Genomic DNA, 21,224 nt, shown 5'->3' on the forward strand with positions numbered 1-21,224 from the left:
GCTGTGGAAAATAAAGATACAAGCAGTTTTAAGAAAGGAGAATTGCTTGGCGGCTATTGGAGATAGACCGGTGGAGATTACAGATGATGGAAAGTGGAACGAGATGAATGATAATGCTGTTGCCAATTTACACTTGGCTATAGCTGACGAAGTTTTGTCAAGTATCTCTGAGATAAAAACAGCCAAAGTTATCTGGGATACTCTGACAAAGATGTACGAGGTCAAGTCCCTACACAATATGATTTTCCTAAAGAAAAGGCTTTATACTCTTCGGATGGCGGAATCTTCATCGATGACCGACCATATCAACACACTAAATACTCTATTTGCCCAACTCACTTCCATGGGGCATAAAATAGGGGAAAATGAACGTGCGGAGCTTCTACTTCAAAGTCTACCAGATTCATACGATCAACTTATCATCAACATTACCAACAATATTCTTATGGGCTTTCTAAGATTCGACGATGTCTTAACTGCGGTTCTCGGAGAAGAAAGCCGGCGCAAGAATAAGGAAGACAGGTTGATAACTTCGAAGCAGCCAGAGGCTTTGCCGATGATAAGAGGAAGATTCATGGACCGTGACTCCAGTGGGAGCCAAAGACGAGGTAGATCAAAGTCGAGAAGTAAGAAGAAAAATATTTACTGCTTTAAATGTGGCGGTAAAGGGCACTTCAAGAGAGAGTGTACGAGTATCGATAAAAGTTCTCAAGGAAATGTGGCCAGTACTTCAGGCAGTGGTGAAATATTATTCAGCGAAGCAGCAACTGTTGCAGAAGGCAGACACAAATTTTGTGACACATGGATTATGGATTCAGGAGCGACGTGGCACATGACGTCTCGGAGAGAATGGTTTGATCATTATGAACCAATCTCAGGAGGATCTGTATTCATGGGAAATGATCATGCCTTGGAAATCGCTGGGGTCGGTACTATCAAAATTAAAATGTTTGATGGCACCATTCGCACCATACAGGAGGTACGACATGTGAAAGGACTGACGAAAAATCTTTTGTCCTTGGGGCAATTGGATGACATCGGGTGCAAAACTCGTATCGAGAATGGGATCATGAAAATTGTGAAAGGCGCGCTTGTGGTTATGAAGGCGGAAAAGGTTGCTGCAAATCTGTATGTACTTTTGGGAGAAACACACAAAGAGGCAGAACTAGCTGTTGCATCAATTGGTTTAGGAGAAGAATTAACAGTGTTATGGCATAGAAAGCTCGGGCATATGTCAGAACGAGGGTTGAAAATTCTCTCAGAACGGAAGCTGCTGCCGGGACTTACAAAAGTGTCACTACTCTTTTGTGAGCACTGTGTTACCAGTAAACAACACAGATTAAAGTTTGGCACTTCTACTGCCAGGAGCAAAAGCATATTGGAGCTGATTCATTCGGATGTTTGGCAAGCACCGGTTGTATCCCTAGGAGAAGCGAGATACTTTGTCTCGTTCATTGATGATTTCTCTAGGAGATGTTGGGTGTATCCAATCAAGAAAAAATCAGATGTTTTCCAGATCTTCAAAGATTTTAAAGCGCGGGTTGAACTTGATTCTGAAAAGAAAATCAAGTGTCTGAGGACTGACAATGGAGGAGAATATACCAGTGACGAGTTTGATGCATTTTGTCTACATAAGGGCATCAAAAGACAGTTCACGACGGCTTACACACCTCAACAGAATGGAGTGGCGGAGCGGATGAACAGGACCTTGTTGGACAGAACAAGAGCTATGTTGAGGACTGCAGGTCTAGAAAAGTCATTTTGGGCAGAAGCAGTCAAAACCGCTTGTTATATTAACAATCGTTCTCCTTCAGTGGCGATTGATCTGAAGACTCCGATGGAGATGTGGACCGAGAAGCCGACATATTATTCTCATTTGCATACATTTGGAAGTCCGGTGTACGTTCTGTACAATGAGCAAGAAAGATCAAAGTTGGATTCAAAATCCAGAAAATGTATCTTCTTGGGTTATACTGATGGAGTAAAGGGGTTTCGCTTGTGGGATCCTACTGTTCACAAGCTTGTCATCAGCAGGGATGTTATCTTCGAGGAAGATAAAGTAAAGGGAGACAAAGGCACACAGAATTCAGAAACTACTACATTTCAGGTGGAGAATAAGACAGACGAAGGTCAAGTTTCTTGTGAAGCAGTACCAGAGCACGAAGAACAAGAACATGTTGAGTCTGAGGTTTCCAATGTGAGGCAGTCAACCCGAGACAGAAGACCACCAGGTTGGCTTTCAGATTATGTCAGTGAAAGCAACATTGCATATTGTCTATTATCAGAGGATGGTGAGCCATCGAGTTTCCACGAGGCTACTCAAAGCTCGGATATATCCCTTTGGATGATAGCAATGCAAGAAGAGTTGGAGGCATTAGACAGGAATAAAACTTGGGATCTTGTTACATTACCACGAGGGAGGAAAGCCATCGGTAACAGATGGGTCTATAAGATCAAGCGAGATGACAATAATCAAGTGGAACGGTATCGTGCTAGATTGGTAGTAAAAGGGTATGCTCAGAAAGAAGGCATTGACTTCAATGAGATATTTTCTCCTGTGGTTCGGCTTACAACAATCAGAGTAGTGTTGGCATTGTGTGCGGTGTTTGACCAACATCTAGAACAGCTAGATGTAAAAACGACGTTTCTTCATGGAGATCTTGAAGAAGAAATCTATATGCTCCAGCCAGAAGGTTTTGCGGAAAAAGGCAAAGAGAACTTGGTTTGCAGGTTGAAGAAATCTCTGTACGGTCTCAAACAGGCGCCGAGGTGTTGGTACAAGAGATTTGATTCCTATATCACGAGCCTTGGATACAACAGACTGAGTGCAGACCCTTGTACGTATTTCAAGAGGTCTGGTGATGATTATATTATTTTGCTGTTGTATGTGGACGACATGTTGGTAGCAGGCCCCAACAAAGATCAGGTCCAAGGATTGAAGGCACAGTTGGCTAGGGAATTTGATATGAAGGACTTGGGACCAGCAAACAAGATTATAGGGATGCAAGTTCACCGAGATAGAAGTAACAGAAAGATTTGGCTTTCCCAGAAAAATTATTTGAAGAAAATCTTGCAACGCTTCAACATGCAAGATAGTAAGCCAATCTCGACCCCTCTTCCTGTTAACTTCAAGTTATCCTCCGAGATGTGTCCTAGCAGTGAAGCAGAGAGGATGGAGATGTCTCGAGTACCGTATGCATCAGCAGTGGGAAGTTTGATGTTCGCTATGATCTGTACAAGACCGGACATTGCTCAAGCAGTGGGAGCAGTTAGTCGGTATATGGCGAATCCTGGACGAGAGCATTGGAGCACTGTTAAGAGGATCCTTCGATACATTAAGGATACCTCGAATGCTGCATTATGTTATGGAGGATCAGATTTTACACTCAGGGGCTATGTCGATTCAGATTATGCAGGTGATCCTGATAAGAGAAAATCTACTACTGGTTATGTGTTTACACTTGCGAGGGGAGCAGTAAGCTGGGTTTCAAAATTGCAGACAGTTGTGGCGTTATCTACAACAGAGACAGAATATATGGCAGCTACTCAAGCTTGCAAGGAGGCAATATGGATTAAAAGGTTATTGGAGGAGATCGGGCACAAACAAAAGAATGTTCCTTTGTTTTGTGACAGTCAGAGTGCCTTGCACATCGCAAGGAATCCAGCCTTTCATTCCAGGACGAAACACATTGGAGTACAATTTCATTTTGTGCGAGAAGTAGTAGAAGAAGGAAGCGTGGATATGCAGAAGATTCATACGAAGGATAACATAGCTGATTTTCTGACCAAGCCAGTGAACACTGATAAGTTTGAGTGGTGTAGATCCTCAAGTGGCCTAGAGGAAACGTAAGCAGCAGGAAATGGCAAGATTGAAAGGATGTGTGGAGATGTGTTTGATTCTCAATCAAATATCCAAGTGGGAGAAATGTCGGCAAATAATGGGAGGGGGGACCAGTCAACAAAAATAAGGAAAACGTGGTTGGCATTATCTGACTTAGGAAGTTGCGTGAGAAGATGGAAGACGCGTTTTATACGCGTCTTCACACGGTCAGGGGGCTCTATAAATAGAGCTCCCCCCTTCATTTTGAAATTATCCCTTCTTCGAGTTTTCTCTCATCTTATAAGCATTTGAGTGCTTAGTTCTATAATATTTGTGAGGTGTTTGTTCTCCTGTATTAAGAGAGTGTGTGTTCTCTTTGGAAACACAGTGAGTGAGTTGTACACCAGTAAAATATTATAGTGGAAATTCTTTTCATCTTGCCCGTGGTTTTTACCCTAATAATTTTTAGGGGTTTTCCATGTAAATCTCGGTGTCCAGTTTATTCTTTATTTTCGGGTTTTTACTATATCAAATTCTGCACGTGGGACCAACATACGCATTCTTACTTTTAAATAATGTTTCATTTCTCTTCTTATATATTTCTGATAATGATGTTAAAAGATAGAAAATGTGATAACGCACATGTTGGTCTTCTTATATATTTCTAATAATGATGTTACAAATAGAAAATATAACAACGCATACGTTGGTAACCATAACTCTTATACAGATAAAATTGTTAATTATCAACTGATATTTTTGTTTCAGTCATCGTACAAACAATACAGATTATATTTTCTCTTCTACACATGGCTCACAACCCCTCAATACATTAAAGTTCATAGACCAAAATTTAGCTCTTTACAACACATAATTATTTACTTATAAATCATATGACCTTACCTGATTAATCATATTTAACCTTCATGAAAATATGTACAATACTAGGAGTATATATTCTGCGGTCAAGTTTTAGCCACCATATATAATTAGCCAAGGTGAGAACCAAAAATCAGCAGAATCAAAATAACAGCCCACAAATTTCGAAACAGTCTGCAAATAAGATCCTCAAAGATGGCACAAGATGAAGCATCTTCTTGAATCAGTTGACACAAAAATATAGTTTTGCACAAATTTTACTATTTTTTCATCTAGTTTTCGGCCATCAAGATTTTATCGCGCCCAGACTAAATTTGAAACCGAATCGATTGAGTTTTACTGGGGAATTAACCACCAAACATCTATTTCTACTTGTAAAAACTAAACCCGGGATCTAATTTTAAAGGAAACCGAACTACTAACAATTTTCACCGACCGGTATGCTACTGTTTTTGCTATTACACTCCAAAGCTAGTCCAGCCTAGTATGCATTCAAAAAGTTATTTTCTTGATCCCATAGGAATTGATTAGAGAAATTCCCAAGGTGCTGACGAAAATTCCATACAAATATTGAATTTTTTTGGGAAAGTGTGATCTTGAGATTTTCTTTGTTGACTTTCGTGGAACACAATTCATGAATATCCTCTTGCAGGTTACAACTGCACAAAGGAATCTTTGGCTACCTTCTACCAGATCAAAAGGTTCATTAATTCCATTTGGTGAAAACACCAACTGCAATTTGGATTCTTTTGTATCGTGTCAAAGAGAAAAAAATTGCTTGTTCACCGAATCAAATTCGAAATAGCTATAGGTTTGTCACACATCGACGTGTTGGCTGATTCACTTAACTTTTTCATGCAAAGGTTTCATGTCAAGAACTAATGATGATCAGCTATGGAACTAGTCCACAAGTGTCTAGCATGCAGCTGCATTGTGCTCTGCTTTTACCCCTATATAACATGCTAACACCAAGCTTTGTTGATCACTACTCTGCATTTGTTAATACTGAAGTGGTGCAAAAATGTGTTACCTTTCATCAAAAAGGCCCTCGGTTGTGAGAAAAATCTTGGTTTCTTGGATGTTTTTAATGGTTATGTTGGTTCCAAATACTATAGCAAAGTGTTCCTTTGAAGCCATCTTCAATTTTGGGGACTCGAATTCTGATACGGGAGGATTTTACGCTGCTTTTCCTTCGCAGCCTTCACCAAATGGCATGACTTACTTCAAGAAACCAACCGGTAGACCAACAGATGGGAGGCTTTACATTGATTTTCTAGGTAAGGTTTCAACCTTTCTTGGCAAATTCGAGTTTGATATATATAACTTTGTTGATTGCCAAATTGATTGGGGTTTTCGAATCATAATGCAGCTCAAGGTTTGGGATTGCCATTTCTTAGCCCCTATCTTCAGTCGATCGGTTCAGATTTCAGGCATGGTGTCAACTTCGCTACATCAGCTTCCACCGTTCTGCAGCCAACTACGTCTTTATTTGTCAATGGAGTTAGCCCTTTTTATTTAGCTGTCCAGCTGAATCAGATGAAGCAGTTTAAGGCTAAAGTCGATGAACAGTCCTCAGGTAACAAGTTTCCTTAGCTGGTAGAGAAGTTTAAAAAATAAAGGCCTGTTATTTATTTTACATTAAAAATTTAAATTTTTCTTGACAGGGCAAACAAATCTTCCTCCACCGGACATTTTTGGAAAATCTCTTTACACAATTTACATCGGCCAGAACGATTTCACCGGTAATGCAGCCTCAGCAGGTGCCGGTGGAGTGAAGCAGTATATGCCTCAAGTGGTTTCACAAACTACCAGCACCATTAAGGTGTTAAAAAACGTTGTCATATCATCAGAATTCGCACTCTCCACCCCCAAAGTATACGTCAAATCTGATAGGCATTGCTCGTTTTTAACACACAGGAGCTCTATGCACTAGGAGGCCGCTCGTTTATGGTGCTTAATCTCGCTCCAATAGGCTGTTACCCCGGATTCTTGGTGCAACTCAACCATGAAAGTTCTGACATTGACTCGTATGGATGCATGATGTCTTACAACAGTGCAGTAAACGAATATAACTCACTGCTAAAAGATGGACTTCAACAAACAAGACAAGATCTCCATGATGCAAATGTGATATATGTGGACAGTCACTCCGTTCTCCTCGAGCTATTCCAGCACCCAACATCACACGGCTAGCACTTTAAGCCTAGATTCTCATGCTTCATACGCTAAAATACAAAAAATAATCCCGTGTTCTGATTTCTTGAAGTTTTCTGTGCAGGATTACAGCATGGAACCACTGCTTGCTGTGGATGGGGAGGTGGTTCTTACAATTTCAACCAGCAAGTTTTCTGTGGAAATTCTAAGGTGATTGATGGCAAGAGTGTTACAGCCACAGCGTGTGGCGATCCCGAGAATTACGCAAGCTGGGATGGAATCCATGTCACAGAAGCTGCTAACAAGCAGTTGGCATATGCTATACTCAGTGGCACTTATTTTGATCCTCCTTTCCCCCTTAATCATTACTGTGATATACAGCCTATTGGTTAAGGCGCAAAACTTTTTTTGCCACTCAGCGGTGACAGAAATTTGTGCTGAGAAGTGAAAACAAACTGATTTTGCACTGTTACTGCAGTCACCTTTATTTAAATAAATAAATTTCAAGACTATTTAACTTTGATTGTTACTTGTACTGAACTGTACGTCACCGATTGACTTTTTCATGCATGAGATCAAAGTTTGTTGTTTTTTGGACATTTCTTTCACAATCCAATAAAAATAATGAGAGGATGGCTTACACTTAAATCCACTTTCATATATGTAATCTGCATTAGAAAGATCATTCCCAGCAGAAACAATATTAACTGGTCACATTTTCATAAATCTTATCAAATCTCGCATCAACATTCCAAAACAAGCATCCTAGAATGACTAAATTGTCTGGATTCGTCACAAGCCGATAAGAAACTCAATAATTTTCTGACATCAACTTATCCCCTTAAACTATGTGAAAAAATTTGCAGCACCACAAGTCTGTTTATGTCTACCACTCATTGCTATATAAGTCTACAGCATCTCTTATCACAAATTCAAGAAAATTATAATATCTCTTCGTAAATTTTATATACAGAGAAAAAAAGAAGAAGAAGCAAGAATAAAGAATGAGCGTCAAAACAATGAAAGATATTGAATTATTATTGCAAATCTTGGTTCTTTTTACAGCGTTGATGGGATCTTTAATACAAAACACTGATGCTAAATGTGATTTTGAGGCCATATTTAACTTTGGAGACTCAAACTCAGATACAGGTGGATTCTGGGCTGCTTTTCCTGCACAAAAGCCTCCCAATGGCATGACTTACTTTAAAAAACCAGTCGGGCGAGCAACCGATGGCAGAGTCATCATTGATTTTTTGGGTAACTTCTGATTTCTTCAATATTTGTGTGTGTGTGTGTGTGTGTGTGTGTGTATCATACCGTATGATGATCCCTTTCGAATTATCATTATACCATATTTGTGGTTCTTGTAGATAATCTGCCTCCAAGATTTTACATTTTTCATGCAGAACTAAAATTTATGGATCTCATATTGCTACAAGTGATCTCATTTATTTCAATTATGTCTTTTATGACTAATTTTTTTTTCAAATGCACACATACAGAAAGGCCAAGTGGTTGGGTTCTTTTTTTTAACTTTTTTGGCAGTCAAACCGAGGATATGTGAAGACAGTTGGTTGAAGTGAAGATTAATTGATTAGGAATCAAATATTGGAAAACCTCACTTTTTAATGTTAAGCCACACTAATTGAATTCTTCCTTGATAAGTGATTATTTGGATTCGTTAAACAGACTACTGTTAATGAGTAAATTTGGTCCATATTTTGCTTGTTTTACTCCTCTTGTCTGGTTCCTGATTTGGGTCCATTTCATGGTTTTTTGGAAACTAACAGAAAATGACAGTTAAAAAGACAAAAACATATAGCTGGCTATAATGGAATTTTGTGGCTTTCATCATAAAGCAAGTCCTATATCCATTCCCTGCAATCATCTAGCACAATTTAAGGCCTCGTTCTTGCATTTTGATTTTTGAGGCATCCCTTGCAAAGGATTTTTCAAGAATCTTTGAAGGTGAATTTTATGGCTTCTAAAGACATCCCTTGCAAAGGATTTTTCAAGGATCTTTGAAGGTGAATTTTATGGCTCCTAAAAGTTTTTAATTAGAGGTCGCCTAGATTGTCCTAAGGCAAATTTTACATTTTTAAAATATCACTCACTTAAAGATCAAATATCATACTAAAAATAATCACTTAAAATATTTGTGACCTAAGTTCAAATGTTCGATTCCTAGGTAATTATTGAGAGGGCTAAAGAATGAATGTGAGTCTGTGACAAGTACTATTGATGAAGCACTGAATAGACAAAAAATGCGACTTTTTATTACTACTTTGCAGGTTACAATTTGTTTTTCATTTTATGTCTTATCGTGATTTCGACAAAATTATGTATATTATAGTTCATTCATAGGAGGGACAAACTACAAAATCCCAAAAAGAAGAGTGGTATAAACTTAATGTTCCCCGAACCTCAGAATCACGAAACAGGAACCTTAATGTATGATCTTTAGCACAATGTATTATTCATTTTCTTGAAATGCAGCTCAAGCTTTAGGTCTGCCATTTTTGAGCCCATATCTGCAGTCAATAGGCTCTGATTACAGACATGGTGCAAACTTTGCAACATTGGCATCCACTGTTCTTTTACCGAAAACTTCATTATTTGTTACCGGTGTTAGCCCTTTCTCTCTAGCCATCCAGCTCAATCAAATGAAGCAGTTTAAAGTCAAAATTGATGAGCTTCAAACTTCTGGTATATTTAAAAGTTTTATGACATTCGAAAACATATATTCAGTTTTATATACAAGGAAAAAATCAGTACAAAAATAATCGTTGTCTTATGCAGGACAAATCAATCTACCCGCACCAGATGTTTTTAGAAAATCACTCTACACATTCTACATCGGCCAAAATGATTTTACAGGAAATTTGCCATATATTGGAATAAGCGGCGTAAAACATTATCTTCCTCAAGTGGTTTCCCAAATTTCCAGCACCATCAAGGTAAAATATTACCAAAAAGAAGCCATTTCATAATGTTTCGCTGCAAGTATAATTCCTTAATTAAAATTTGTAGGAGATCTATGAGTTAGGGGGCCGAACGTTCCTGGTGCTGAATCTCGCTCCTATAGGCTGCTACCCTGCCTTCTTGGTCGAGCTGCCTCACAATGCTTCTGATGTTGACTCATTTGGATGCATGATATCTTACAATAATGCTGTGGTAGAATACAACATCATGCTTAAAGAAGCATTAAGACAAACAAGAGAAAGTTTAGCAGATGCCAATGTTGTTTATACAGACATTCATTCTGTCATGCTAGAACTATTCCGGCATCCTACTTCTCATGGTATTCAATCTTAAATTCAAGATTTTTATGTCCCTGCTATCATGACTTGAACATATTCTTGTTTAGGCATGAAACAGTGTAATATAAGAATCTAATTCTCTGTTGTTCATCTAGATATGAAATATGGGACCAAAGCATGCTGTGGATATGGGGGTGGTGACTACAATTTCAACCAGCAAGTTTTTTGTGGAAACACAAAATTGATCAACGGGAAGAACATCACTGCCACATCATGCAGTGACCCATACAATTATGTAAGCTGGGATGGAATCCATGCCACAGAAGCAGCAAACAAGATTGTGGCTGCTGCCATCCTCGACGGCTCTCACTTTGATCCTCCATTTTCACTGAAGAAATTCTGCGATATTCAGCCAATAGGATGATCACTTTTCACCTTCCCTTCTAAAAAGTGTAATAAACGTGTCACAGAACAGTGCCTTAGGCATTGGATTCTGTCTCAATCAGAATATCTCAGAATTATACGAAATCAATACATCATTTTCACCAACAAAAGAAAAATGTTTTTATCAATGCACAAGAAATCCTGTGGCTGTTTACTTCTGTGAAGTGACTTATCTGCCAGGGTAGAATTATTCATACTAATTTTTTCAAGATAGCAATGTCCTCACCAACAAATTAGAGTATTTTTTGTTCCATCTTGATTACTTGTTGTTTATGATACAAACAAGTCATCACTGATCGAGTGTTATTAGTCAACCAGATTATAATAATGAATTTGAAGGGCTGCATTTTATGTTGTCTTCCACTCAACAACATTATATATTTAAGGTGGATCCAACAGCAAGTTAGCTCCGACTTCAAATCATTCGTGACCGGCACATCAACACAGCACACATGAATTATCGGTCCAGGACTTCAAACATTATCCCGAATCAAGAATGAATGAGAAGAAGATATTAACTAAAACCAACTAAATAAAAGTATGTTACCACAGAGAAAACACGAAAAAATTTAAAAAACCACTATAAGACATTAACTCAAGGAATATAACTTTTTTCAAGAACTGGTTGGGTTCTGATTCTTGAAGCAGAAGGCATTCTACTTCTTCCAATCCATATTGTGTCCAATACTTCACTTCTTTCAGATTGTATCTCCATTTTTCTTATCCTCTGTTTTTGTAAATACTTGTAGGCCAAAACCCCGAGCACAAGAAGCAAGACTAATCCCACAATTCCACCTGCTAATCCTATCGTCCACCACTTTAGTCCCTCATCTTTTTTCTTATTCGTTATTATTATTTGAGATGGAATGACAATAGAAAAATGGCCCTGCACTCTTGAAAGACAAGTATTTTTTGCGATCACATTGCTGAATTCCAAGGTGCCATTCCTGTCGAATCTAACACATTTGGCTGTCACATTTCTGTTTTCTTCAAATGTGACATTTGGTAACCGAACAATGAAGGGATTTTCTCCCATGATGCTGAGCCCGATTTCTCCATAGCTTCTTGAACTTTCGTTCGAATCATAGGCTAGAAGTCCAATCACCGGAGCAATAAAAGTGTAGTTAGGCACATTATAGTAACTGTCCGACCAAATTCCAAGATTTTGGAAGACTAAATCAACCCTCCTTACGAAAGGCCATGGCAATACTCTTGGTGGGATTTTGAAGAAACTGAAATGAGCACCATTCACCCATAGAGTCCGAGCTCGAATTCGAGCAATGGAAACTTCGATGCCCGAATAATTTGCAGGTAAAGAGACATTATACAATATACCTGCATGATGTTTTGGGGAATTCGTGACTGCATAATCATGAAGGAAAGAATTCAATGCATCCTTGCTGTAGAGTTCCGATCCTTGAATGTTTGGCAATAAAATCTCATAAAAAAACACCCAAATAAGGATCCAATGTCGTTTAGAACCCATCAAAATTTCCAAGATTCTCTCATCATGCCTTCACTTTTCACGTTTACACCATAGCATAAATATAGACCTGATGATCAAACGTCTCGAAAAATTCAATACAAGGAACGATTTCTCTAAAAAAACACGATCTTTTTCAAGATTTTCGGCCAACATAAAAAGACTAAAAGGATTCAAGATCACAGAAGATTGCAGATAGGATCACAAATCAATCAAGCATCCTGATGAGGTGATCATACGTTTGGTAATCTCTCCTTGGCATTTGCCCAAGAATTTGGAGGGATTTGTGCCGAAAGAGAGAGATTTAATATGGCTACAAATGCAACAATGGAACCAACATATTATGTGTATATATATATTTGGTTATGGGAGGTAGTTGAATTGCATATCGTTATAGTATATTGTATATGTCCGCCACCTTAGCCTGGCACCTTGAAAAAGAAGAGGCCTTTTGAGTTGTTCTTTGGTGTTGGCTATGTTTGTTTAATCGGCTGGATTAGTTGGAACCAGTTTTTTTAAAAGATCGGGTTCGGGTTTTTAATTTCAGGTGAGCGTCGGGTTCTTTCCGGAACCCTTTTTTTTAAAAAAAAATTCCCCACTTATTAATAATTAAATTAAATGCTAAGTCTTTAATTTAATTTTTAAAAAAACATTGTATCCGATTAATCACAAGTTTTTTTCTTTTTGTTTTCATGCAATGGTGGATATTTTATGTGTAAAATTTCAAGTACCCGACCCCGCCCGAAATATAGTAGTGAATTTTATTGGGTCGAATTCGGGTAATAAAAATGATATTGATTTTTTGGTACCCGAAAAACCTGACCCGACGCCACCCCTAGTTGCAATATAGATAACAACCCCACAATTTTGTAATTACCATTTTAATACCAAGGGTAGGCGTAGCTAAGTGATTGTCATTTTGTATTATTTAATTTTAAAAAATAAAATAAAAATTAATCATTATTTAAATTTTGTGGTTTTTAATCGTAAGATCATAAATTTTTATGATATTGTGTTTTAAATCATTTCATCTATGGTCAGCCTTGTGCAAAATATACAGAGAAATGAATGTTTGTCAATGCAATGGTACATACTACATTATAGGCCTTAATTGTTTTTAGGTAGCTACATGCATTTTTTCCACAAAACAATGAAATTTGATTTTTTTTTTTTTTAAGTTTTTAGGTAACTAAATGCATTTTTCCACAAAACAATTAAATTTGATTCTTTTTACTAAAAAAAATTAAAAGTTGGGAATTGAAAGTTTACTGCTTCTTGCTCGGATCCATTCTTTGTATATTAACAAGACCTAGCGAGTATATACTTGGAGTTGGGAATTTCAACAAATGGCACTCCATGTTTAAATTTTAGGCCTAAAACTTTGATATTGGTTGTGTTTTTAGTTTATTGTAATGGCTTATTGGTTTAAATTGTTACAATTTTGTCTTTTACTCACTATCAATGTACACTAGTGTAAATGTTGGTGATAATCATTATCTTTAATAGGTAAAGCAATCGAATGTCGCATAATATCATATGCAATTTAAAATATTTGAATTTTATCATTATCATCAGTTATAGTTTTTTTATAAAACGACAAGAGTTCGATCATACAATCGTATCACAAACAAGATCACGATTTCAATTCTCTCAGCAAGGAAAAATGAATGAAGAGGTATGAATAAAAGTAAAACAAGCGGAAAACATAATAGGAACGATGATACATTTCCAGGATTTGATTGCCAAAGCAGAATGAATCTCACATTTGAGGTTCCAAAAAACCATCACCTAAACCAATACAATGACTCTATTTACAGAATTCTCATGAGTTGTATTTATAGAATGGCTTTCGCATACGATCCAAGTGTAACTTGTTCCCATGAGAGACAGACAAACAGTTCCTCGTCCAAGCGAGAGAACAGACTTACAATATTGGCCCCAATCATGAATGCTAGCTAGTACCTTGAGAATTGGTCTGCCTTTTGCTTTTCACAAGCAGAAAGAAATAAAATTAGTGTTAGGTTAGTTCAGGTTCTCAAAACGCAAGTGCATCAGCGTTTGATGGTGAGCTCAGCTTTGAGATGGAGTATGCCATTGATGAAATAAAGACTATCCTCAGCCATGAAAGAAGTCCAAGGAATGCTAAAAAGATTGCGATATCCGACTGCCTTTCCACCAGTAAACGTGTAGTTACCTTTATATTTGCTTACGTACTCTTCGGTTGGCTTTGATCTGGCAGCAAATTCATAGTCTACAGCGAATGATATGGAACCCTTCTCTTGCATCCCCAAGAAAAGACCAAAGCAGTGAAACGAGCTCTGCTGATCCATGTTGCAGTGTGCAGAAAGGAAAAATCCTTGTCCACCTAAGTGGAAAGCTTGAGAGTATACCCGACCTGATGGGAATAAATGGGAGCATTCCTCCCGTTTAAGGTCTAAGTAGACCACACACTGCTGACGCGGGACCTCAAACTCAATCACCTTCACGGGGCGGTACTTGTATGCACGTTCTATGAAGCTGTGACTCGTGTACATTGAGTCCTCTATGGCACATGTTCGCTGACGATGAGAGGCTTCAGCCTTGAAAAAAAGGGCATCGAGCACAGCTTTAGTCGCAAAATCATGATCAAAGTCAGTGCAGGTTAAAACTTTCCTCAGCTTCCTGCAAGTCATGTACGGAAAGCGTATATAACGACCCAAGCGACTGCATAGGATATCCCGGCGCTCCTCCTGAGTTTGATAACGAGTTCTAGTCCACTTCAGCACAAAGTCATATACTGCATCTTCCGACGCCACCTGAAGATCGTCACTGGACAAGATTGCCTCGATTCCAGCAAGAGGTAAATTAATTACCTCATCCTGATACCTGCCCAAGTATAAACCAATTATGATTTATGCCTGATTCGATGAGTAGATTAGTGTGACAAAAAAGAAAAAAAAGTGATTTTTGAAGCTTAGCTTCTTTTTCCCCCTAATTTCCTTAACAAGGGGTGGCGGTTCAATGTTTGACTATAATAGCACAAAATAACATTTTCTTGAATTTTTTTACTGAAACTCCTGAAGAAGCCCTAAAAACCACATTTTATAACTTCGTACTTTTTATCAAACAAAAAATAAAACACCACCTGTCATGGCAAAGCAAGTTGAAAATAAATCACTTTTCTTCTACAACTTTATCCATTCAAACACCCTATATAACATATAAACCAGGAAACACCGGTGCGACTCCTTTTTGAAGAAACAGAGCAAATAGTATAGGAAAAACTCACTTTGATATATCTTTATAGCGAGAAGCTAAAAACTGTTTTGCAGCATCAGTCAATGGCTGAACAGCATCGGCAATTAGGACACTGGAAGGAAGATCCAGATACAGTAAGGCAGACTCTGGAGTCATGGGCAAGTTTCTTAATAAACGACTGCAATGTCTCATACATGAAGCAACCTCGAATTTATCAGCAGCCATAAGAACGTCCAGTATGGCAGGAGCCGTAGTTACGGTTAATGTATTGGAATACATGAAATTCAGAAGTTCCATAATGGCAGCTTCCTCTGTTCCATTAGGAATGCAGTGAAGTTACGAGTTATGCAGTTCCAGGAAAAAAACAGAAGTGAGTGCCTAATAAAAGGCACACAGTCCAGAGCACTATATCCAATTGCAAAGAAATTTTCTGAAGTAAACGTGCCATAATCTTAAAACAAATTAGTAGTCTTTCATGTAACTTTTGGCAACTTTACATACCAGAGGCACTAATTCTTAGAGTTATGTGTCTCTGCTCTGATTCCATCATGCCATTTGAGAATAACTGCATAAGAAAGACAAAACATTAGGAGCCAAGACTTAGAAAGAGAAACGTATTAACAACTATCAATATAACTTTATCAATACCTTATAGAAAAATGGACTCTTAGCTGCTAAGATGGGAGAGCTAATATGTAACATCTCAACCCTCAGAACATCGGAACGATCATCAAACAAATTTGAATCATCACTATTTGCAGCTTCATCCCCTGCATAAGTGACATAAGACATAAAACTTCAGCTCCAGAGGAAAACTCAAACTATGAAACAAACAGAGGTCAATGAACAAATTCTGATCAAAAGTGAAGTAACCAAATACATGCATTTTCTTATCCTGTACAAACATTCAACCACAAAGATGCCATAGAAACTTAAAAGGTATTTCAAATTTTCTACAGGTTTCCCGTTTCCCCATGAGTAAGCCTAACTGTGGATAACCCATTTTCGGTAGCTCTTGATACCTTCATAGGAGCCTCTACATCATCTCACTTTCATTTTATTATCGAAGGTTTTATATCAGGATTGAATTCTAACAGGCCTTTGAAGCAACTGCATTGCATATTATGCTGCAGATCATAATGGATTCAATATCTTGAAATCCATGTTTCCAAACATTAAAATCAATAACAATATCTAATAAAAAATTGTCTGCTTCCCCAAATCGAGAAATTAAAAGGCAGAAAGTAGATCAGTTGAGCTTGGTAGTATAAGTAAATTAAAATGATGAAGAAGGAAGAGACGTCAGATTTTATTTTTTTCCCAGTACCTGAATGAGGATCTTCCATCGTCCGAATTTCTTCTTCATCGTGATTCTCATCCCCCACACCTTCTTCATCATCTGGTTGCAGACAATCTAAAATCTGCTCTTCCGGGGAATTGTTGATATCCAAAGCTGCAAACGAGTGGTATATGTCTGATTAACATCAGCAAACCCATACCAGTATAAGAATGAGAAGTTGATGTTTGCACAAAATTTGGTAAAAGAAAGCATATCAGAAAGAACGACAGTTGATAGCAGTCTTTCACATCTCCCACACAAACAATACAAGAACAAGCAAAAATTTGTATGTCCAACAGCAAAAACTGGGGGAAATGTGGGAAAGAAAAACCTTAACGTTCTGTTACAACTTTTTGATTGGAGAAAAGAGATATATTTGCTCATAAAATGAACTAAACATGATTTGGCCAAATGAAAATGAAGGCTTCAAAATAGGAATTAACATATCTTCGGAAAAAAATATTGAATTAATATGAAAATTGCCGAAGTAACATATTTTCTCCATGAAACCCAAATCCATACAGGAAAGTGTAATTTAATTTTGATAACCATTGAACCCAGTTAAAACTTAACAACACCCAACTTCAATACGCAAACAAGCTGACACTGTAAAGCATATTAGCCAGATATCAACGACGGTTTTCAAAATCCCGTATCTAAACAAGTGTAAAAATCAAGCTCAAGCTTCGCCCGAGATTCATTAACCCAAATAAGGCGGAAACAATCACGTCCAAAAACAGATTGGATAAAAAAAAATATGAAACCTCATAATTAAATAAACACAGAAGTCTACCCATGCTCAGGTTGACTACAAAACCAGCTGCAGATAACTCACCCGTGTCCTTTTTGACAATATCTCCACGATGGCGCTTGCTTTTCCTAGTCGCCGCCCAATCGACTAAGGTTTGACAAACCTCAGATTCAGCTCGGGAATCCGAAACAATCTCGATCCGTAGCAAGCGGTCGGAGAAGTTGCTGTCGTTGAAGGCAAACCCAAAGTCCGGGTCAGGTCCTCGTGTCGGGGACGAAATAAGGTCCGAATCCATCACAGCACTCCTCGGATAGAACAGATCCATACCCAAATTACTCATCACCAAAATATAGAAGCCTTTCCTATGCTATCAATTGAAAGGCTGAAGAGAAACGGAACACAAGAAAAAGGGACCGAATCCCAGACTCGGAACTGCGTCTGAAGACTGATCTTTTCATAGAAAGTCACAAATTATGAATTCATAAGTAGATAAATACATGAATTTCTCTTTTTAGCGGTAAAATTATTTTTATATTTATGTCAAGTAAAAAATCCAAAAAAAGTCCATTATTTCCTAATATAATAAAGAAGCAAGATGGTGTGTATTGTATTTTCACTTATTATTTCAAATTAAAATAATTGAGGTGTAGACAAAAGTAGACCATGAAATATGAATTGGTCAATATCCCCTTCCCATCGTGAAAAGTTCATTTGCGAACTAGCTTCTTGCTCCATAATAATTTTTTAATGAGTGGATCAATTACCGTATTAAATATAAAAATTTTGTTTAAAAAAAGGAAAATTCGGGAAAGAACATAGTTCGAATAAATTGAAGAATACAGCACAATCCGGGAAAAGGATTTGGTGAACTGCCTGCCCCCACCTGCTAGTTGAATAAGATGGTCTCTCCCCCCACAAAAAGAACAGAGAGATACATAGTTTTGTATCAGTTTAAACTAATGTGATTGGAGTTCTAGCATTGATATAGAAATTACAAAGGATCAAATATTGCTTTTGGAATTGTAAATTATTCAAAGCATAATATGGTGGAAAGAGATGGTATTGTGATAATGGAAGAAGATTTGTACACATGATATTGTGTTGTGATGACACTGATGGAGTTCATATTATATGCAATCCACTTGATGGACTATAAAAGAGCATTCAAATATGGCACCCAAATTGAAGGAAGTTGATATTTCCGAAGTATTTTTTGAGCTATCTACGTTCCATTTTATATGTAAAATATGTGTCAAATTCATTCACAAATGAAATGCAATTAACAAAAAATGAAATATAAATATCAAGTCCCCACGTAGAATAACAAAAATTAAACATCACTTTCGAGGGCATGAAAATGGCAGTGTGATGGCTCATACCTTTCTATTTCTTAAAAAATAAATAAATAAAACTACTTGCAGTAGTTCGGAAGGACAAAACAAAAAATGCATAAAGTCGAATATGTTTCCGTCAGGGAAGCGAAATAACCAAAAAAACTCAATATACCGAGGATTGGTCAGTCCTCTCTGGAAAAACCTCTGTGGCGTATCACATTTTGTTGGATGCACGAAAACTTATGTACTACACATAATATGTGTTGAAATCATACGTCTGATGGTATATGCTACAGGTGAAACTTCTCCCGCCATAGCATAAACAGGCTCTTATGGAGAGCAACAAAAGTTTCAACCAAGAATATCTTGTGCTACTTTTAAAATTTTACACATTTTCTATCAGGAAAAATGATGATGGTTGCTGCATTACCTAGACCTACCCCTAGGTATGAATATATTTTCCTATGGCATTTAGCCGCAAAAGACAAATCCATTAATGCATCTCAAAGATTAAAATAGCTTCAGAAAATAATTAAGAAGTATATTAAGCCACTTGCTTCGTTTAAGAGACTGTGATCTGTTGTGTCTGAGAAATTTTGGTAGGTCCCATTTACATGGAAACCCTTTTCTTCGACCATTTGGAGAATCTAGCTTGAAATACCAACATAGTATTTCAATGCTCTCTTGATTAGTCAAGATCAAATAATCATCCTTCAGCAACCCATGCATTGATCAATATTTGATCCATACCAACTCTTCTGGGAACTTTTAAGATGGCTCATAAAGACCCAAGACATGGCCATCGATACACCTCATTGCTGCTACCTGCTAACATTATCACCGTAAATCAAGTCAACTTTACTTTGGAAACTAAACCAATTCTTTCGATAATAGGATAAACACGTATTATATGGTTATAGCTTGGTGCGTCATGAAAGTTGGAGATTCTCTCTCTGCCGGTGATTATTTTGTCAAAGGAAAGGGAAGGGGGTAATATGTGGCTTGAATTGGTCCTTTCACGTAACACGGGAAAACCTGATTCTCTACCATTAAGGAAGTCGATTGGTCAGTGACAAATATGTCAATAGTTGTAGATAAATGATAAATCATATACCGCCAAAGAAAACACGAAGAATCAATTAAATCGAGAGATGAACCATTAGCATTATCACCTTTCCATGGATTTCATATTTGATAGGACCATCCAGTTCAGCACCTAAGTCCATGAGTTTTGACACTGTACTGTTGAGGTCAGTCACTGTAAATGATAGCAGAGATGAGTAACCCTTCAGCTTGACATGGTCACTGAAACTAATTAAGAGCAAATGAGTTAATGGGGAACACACAAAATTAGTGGTAGCCATAGATCATGTATCCAAATGTTCACAAACTGGCAAAAGGATGTAAATGAGTTGTTAGCCACACCAAATAATTTCAGATGATCTAATTAAGCTAAGTGATATTGAGTCTACAATCTTCATTTTGATAGAATAAATGAAAATCACTGTAAAGTTTAAATCTTTATTGATATAAAACATTTAAATTGGAAATTACTGGTATATGTTGCAACTGAAGTCCGAATTGATAAAAAAAACAAGTTGATGAATCAACCAGCCTGTTCAAGCTGGGAACTTGGATTCAGCATAATCAAACACATAAGCAACTTCACTCATTCTTTCTTAAGGGAACGGGTTGAATTCCATGCTCCAATGTATATTGTTTGAAACTCTAAAAAATTCAATAATCTATTGAAATTGGAGCATGAGTTACCCAAGCGGAACAAACAAGAATAAAATGCAGCTACTAATGAATTCATATACTGAATAAAAAGACAGTATTTCCCCCCTAAAGCCCGAACAAATTATCCAAGATCAAAACCCCATCAGGAATTACCCAAGTTCCAAGTCTGAGACTTTTTCAGATTATCTAATTACCCATATCAAGCAATCAATCAAGCCATTTGGCAAATGATAAACAACAAAATTTTCAGCTAATAAAACGGGTTTCCTATTTACTGTCAACACCACCACAACTAACAAGCATCTCATGTTCTCTTTATTCGGTAATCACGTGGTTGCAGATATGCAATTGCGAATCAAATGAAAAACCTTGGGGAACGCAAGAGGGAGAGTTTGAGAGGGCCGGAGTGGAGCTCAGCCCAGCGTAGAGTGCAGACATCAATGGTGAATCCAAGGCCCTCTGAATAGAATCTGGCTGCTTTTGGGACGTCCTTGTGTAGCTGCATTATGTACCTGAATCTTGCCGCCGCCATCTCTCTCTGTATACCTCCACAGGATCTCAATTCTGAATATATTATTTTATTTTATTTTATTAGCATAATTTGTTTTATGTATTACCCTCCTTTTAAAAATTAAAAATAACGACGAAAGGACGTTCTATGATACCATATACATATTTAATAATATAAATTAAATTATAATGTTTTGAATCATGTGCCCTTAAATTTTTTTAGACAAAAACTTGTGTGAAACGGATTCATATGTCATATTTTATGAGACA

General features: G+C 37.4%; 5 protein-coding genes across 6 annotated transcripts; 2 read left to right on the forward strand and 3 right to left on the reverse strand.

Moving 5' to 3' along the window:
* The first annotated feature begins 5,674 nt into the window (after positions 1-5,674).
* On the forward strand, positions 5,675-7,370 carry LOC140821852 (GDSL esterase/lipase At4g01130-like). The gene is made up of 5 exons (XM_073182494.1): positions 5,675-5,976; positions 6,069-6,275; positions 6,364-6,521; positions 6,617-6,887; positions 6,978-7,370. The coding sequence occupies exons 1-5, from the start codon at positions 5,721-5,723 to the stop codon at positions 7,244-7,246; spliced, it is 1,161 nt and encodes a 386-aa protein (XP_073038595.1). The 5' UTR covers positions 5,675-5,720; the 3' UTR covers positions 7,247-7,370.
* A 366-nt stretch (positions 7,371-7,736) lies between these two features.
* On the forward strand, positions 7,737-10,648 carry LOC140821851 (GDSL esterase/lipase At4g01130-like). Its single transcript, XM_073182493.1, has 5 exons — positions 7,737-8,113; positions 9,353-9,562; positions 9,656-9,813; positions 9,887-10,157; positions 10,272-10,648. The coding sequence occupies exons 1-5, from the start codon at positions 7,858-7,860 to the stop codon at positions 10,538-10,540; spliced, it is 1,164 nt and encodes a 387-aa protein (XP_073038594.1). The 5' UTR covers positions 7,737-7,857; the 3' UTR covers positions 10,541-10,648.
* Positions 10,649-11,155: 507 nt separating this feature from the next.
* Positions 11,156-12,046, reverse strand: LOC140822214 (uncharacterized). Its single transcript, XM_073182958.1, has one exon. It carries the CDS (start codon positions 12,044-12,046, stop codon positions 11,156-11,158), a length of 891 nt encoding a protein of 296 aa, XP_073039059.1.
* A 1,679-nt stretch (positions 12,047-13,725) lies between these two features.
* On the reverse strand, positions 13,726-17,710 carry LOC140821850 (BTB/POZ domain-containing protein POB1-like). Of its 2 annotated transcripts, none has more exons than XM_073182491.1 (6): positions 17,455-17,710; positions 16,608-16,733; positions 15,929-16,050; positions 15,782-15,845; positions 15,312-15,591; positions 13,726-14,908 (listed from the first exon to the last, which is right to left on the reverse strand). In XM_073182491.1, exons 1-6 carry the CDS (start codon positions 17,708-17,710, stop codon positions 14,095-14,097), a joined length of 1,662 nt encoding a protein of 553 aa, XP_073038592.1. In that variant the 3' UTR covers positions 13,726-14,094. The 2 variants fall into 2 exon arrangements, with proteins under 2 accessions (XP_073038592.1, XP_073038591.1); XM_073182490.1 differs by having other exon boundaries at positions 16,608-16,754.
* Positions 17,711-19,292: 1,582 nt separating this feature from the next.
* LOC140821853 (uncharacterized) lies at positions 19,293-20,990 on the reverse strand. The gene is made up of 3 exons (XM_073182495.1): positions 20,813-20,990; positions 19,877-20,009; positions 19,293-19,529 (listed from the first exon to the last, which is right to left on the reverse strand). The coding sequence occupies exons 1-3, from the start codon at positions 20,974-20,976 to the stop codon at positions 19,473-19,475; spliced, it is 354 nt and encodes a 117-aa protein (XP_073038596.1). The 5' UTR covers positions 20,977-20,990; the 3' UTR covers positions 19,293-19,472.
* Positions 20,991-21,224: the final 234 nt, after the last annotated feature.

This window comes from Primulina eburnea, unplaced genomic scaffold (assembly GCF_022965805.1).
Source record: "Primulina eburnea isolate SZY01 unplaced genomic scaffold, ASM2296580v1 ctg739_ERROPOS11973397, whole genome shotgun sequence".
Classification (NCBI taxonomy): domain Eukaryota; kingdom Viridiplantae; phylum Streptophyta; class Magnoliopsida; order Lamiales; family Gesneriaceae; genus Primulina; species Primulina eburnea.

What these genes read in the sequence shown, in the direction of transcription:
- LOC140821852 (XM_073182494.1), top strand. Translation starts at nt 5,721, where the DNA reads ATGTGTTACCTTTCATCAAAAAGGCCCTCGGTTGTGAGAAAAATCTTG. An exon ending in GCTTTACATTGATTTTCTAG is followed by an intron (nt 5,977 to 6,068) that starts GTAAGGTTTCAA and finishes ATCATAATGCAG; the next exon opens with CTCAAGGTTTGGGATTGCCA. An exon ending in AGTCGATGAACAGTCCTCAG is followed by an intron (nt 6,276 to 6,363) that starts GTAACAAGTTTC and finishes TTTTCTTGACAG; the next exon opens with GGCAAACAAATCTTCCTCCA.
- LOC140821851 (XM_073182493.1), top strand. Translation starts at nt 7,858, where the DNA reads ATGAGCGTCAAAACAATGAAAGATATTGAATTATTATTGCAAATCTTG. An exon ending in AAATTTCCAGCACCATCAAG is followed by an intron (nt 9,814 to 9,886) that starts GTAAAATATTAC and finishes TAAAATTTGTAG; the next exon opens with GAGATCTATGAGTTAGGGGG. An exon ending in CCGGCATCCTACTTCTCATG is followed by an intron (nt 10,158 to 10,271) that starts GTATTCAATCTT and finishes TTGTTCATCTAG; the next exon opens with ATATGAAATATGGGACCAAA.
- LOC140822214 (XM_073182958.1), bottom strand. Translation starts at nt 12,046, where the DNA reads ATGGGTTCTAAACGACATTGGATCCTTATTTGGGTGTTTTTTTATGAG.
- LOC140821850 (XM_073182490.1), bottom strand. Translation starts at nt 17,710, where the DNA reads ATGAGTAATTTGGGTATGGATCTGTTCTATCCGAGGAGTGCTGTGATG. An exon ending in TATTGTCAAAAAGGACACGG is followed by an intron (nt 16,755 to 17,454) that starts GTGAGTTATCTG and finishes GATGTTAATCAG; the next exon opens with ACATATACCACTCGTTTGCA. An exon ending in CGCTATAAAGATATATCAAA is followed by an intron (nt 14,909 to 15,311) that starts GTGAGTTTTTCC and finishes ATACTTGGGCAG; the next exon opens with GTATCAGGATGAGGTAATTA.
- LOC140821853 (XM_073182495.1), bottom strand. Translation starts at nt 20,976, where the DNA reads ATGGCGGCGGCAAGATTCAGGTACATAATGCAGCTACACAAGGACGTC. An exon ending in TCCCTCTTGCGTTCCCCAAG is followed by an intron (nt 20,010 to 20,812) that starts GTTTTTCATTTG and finishes AATTAGTTTCAG; the next exon opens with TGACCATGTCAAGCTGAAGG. An exon ending in AATATGAAATCCATGGAAAG is followed by an intron (nt 19,530 to 19,876) that starts GTGATAATGCTA and finishes TAATGTTAGCAG; the next exon opens with GTAGCAGCAATGAGGTGTAT.